Below are 1,348 nucleotides of genomic sequence, written 5' to 3'. Positions count from 1 at the left end.
CATGTAGGTGTTGACATTGCTGTACGCTAAGAGGCAACAGGGAGGAAATCCACAGTGTTTTTAGTGAAGGCTACGAAAAGCTGGTGACGATAAATGAAGGCAAGGTACAGGATCAGGGGGTGCTGATACAATGTTTCTTTACTTGAGAAACAAAGGCCTGATCCACTTTTTAATGATTACAGGTCTCCTAGTAAGAGACAACCATCCCAAACCATTGGGCACCAAGCCAACTTACTCGTGAAGTGCACAAGTTAACATAAGAGTCTCCGAACAAGCATGCGTGCACATATTCATCAACACATCAATTGGAGACAACAAATATTACACCATAAGTATTACATGCCGTCACAAACTAATAAGCCGATAAAAATCATCAAAACACAAGCAATACACTACCCTAAGCATCACTATCGATCATTCAATTAGAATATTAAGTAAAATAAAGAAGAAATCATGTACTAAATGGTTGCTATTTAGCAATAACCCACCTCAGGGACATATATGCTGCCAGTTGTATTCTGTGAAATGCCTTCAAGAAGCAGAGACATAACATTAGGAGGAAGCAGTGACTTATTGTCAGGGGGTTCAATCTTCTTCCCACAAGCAAACACATCAACCACAGTCATCTGCACAAAGTTGGGAAAAATCGTACAAAATGAAACAGACTCTCAGATCTCTACCAATTACATCAATGGCTGAAGCAATCAACACTCCTCCCTGCACTCGCCTCCCAAAGAAAAAAATTTCCCAAGATAAGTGAAAGCAAAATAAAAATCCACCAACCTCATTCAAAGTTAGGGTCCCGGTTTTATCGCTGCAAATAGTTGTTGCAGAGCCCATGGTTTCACAGGCTGATAGCCTCCTGACCTGCAGTTCAATTGTCAATCATGGGACATCGGAAAATATGAAAGTATATGGTAAGAACAAGAAAATGACTATCACTTCAAATAAGATAAGCAACATACCAAGGCCTTGTCTGCCATCATTTTTCTCATTGAATAGGCAAGCCTACAAAGAGATTATGATTTTCAGTAAAATAAAAAATGTTCAATGCAAATGAAGAACATGTGTATACATGCATCCAAGCCTGCAAGTGCAATAAATACAAATGAGGTATCATAACCATTAGAAGGAAATATTTTTTACGGAGGAGTATCAGACATCCACAAACTTCTTCTAAACTTTAAAACAGAAAAACGAACACAGGATTCGAGAGAAGATGGAAATGAACAAACGAACTTACGTCAGAGTGACAGCCAATGGAAGCCCTTCAGGTACTGCAACAACTACAATGGTCACCTACAGTTTGACCTAAATAAGTTAACAGGTCAAAAATAAATATTAATGT

At 38.6% G+C, this 1,348-nt stretch overlaps 1 protein-coding gene across 1 annotated transcript in view; it reads right to left on the bottom strand.

Moving 5' to 3' along the window:
* Nucleotides 1-458: 458 nt before the first annotated feature.
* LOC111411632 (calcium-transporting ATPase 5, plasma membrane-type-like) overlaps nt 459-1,348 on the bottom strand; it is a 7,715-nt gene continuing 6,825 nt past the window's right edge. Inside the window, exons 3-6 of the mRNA XM_023042150.1 lie at nt 1,244-1,299; nt 966-1,008; nt 784-867; nt 459-626 (exon numbers count right to left, since the gene is read on the bottom strand). Of these exons, the coding sequence (XP_022897918.1) occupies nt 474-626; nt 784-867; nt 966-995 (267 nt within the window). The 5' untranslated portion in view covers nt 996-1,008; nt 1,244-1,299 and the 3' untranslated portion in view covers nt 459-473. The remainder of the gene's footprint in view (nt 627-783; nt 868-965; nt 1,009-1,243; nt 1,300-1,348) is intronic.

This window comes from Olea europaea, chromosome 2 (assembly GCF_002742605.1).
Source record: "Olea europaea var. sylvestris chromosome 2, O_europaea_v1, whole genome shotgun sequence".
In the NCBI taxonomy this organism is placed as follows: Eukaryota; Viridiplantae; Streptophyta; class Magnoliopsida; order Lamiales; family Oleaceae; genus Olea; species Olea europaea.
The sequence above is the reverse complement of the archived record's forward strand: the minus strand, read 5'-3'. Positions and strand labels throughout refer to the sequence as shown.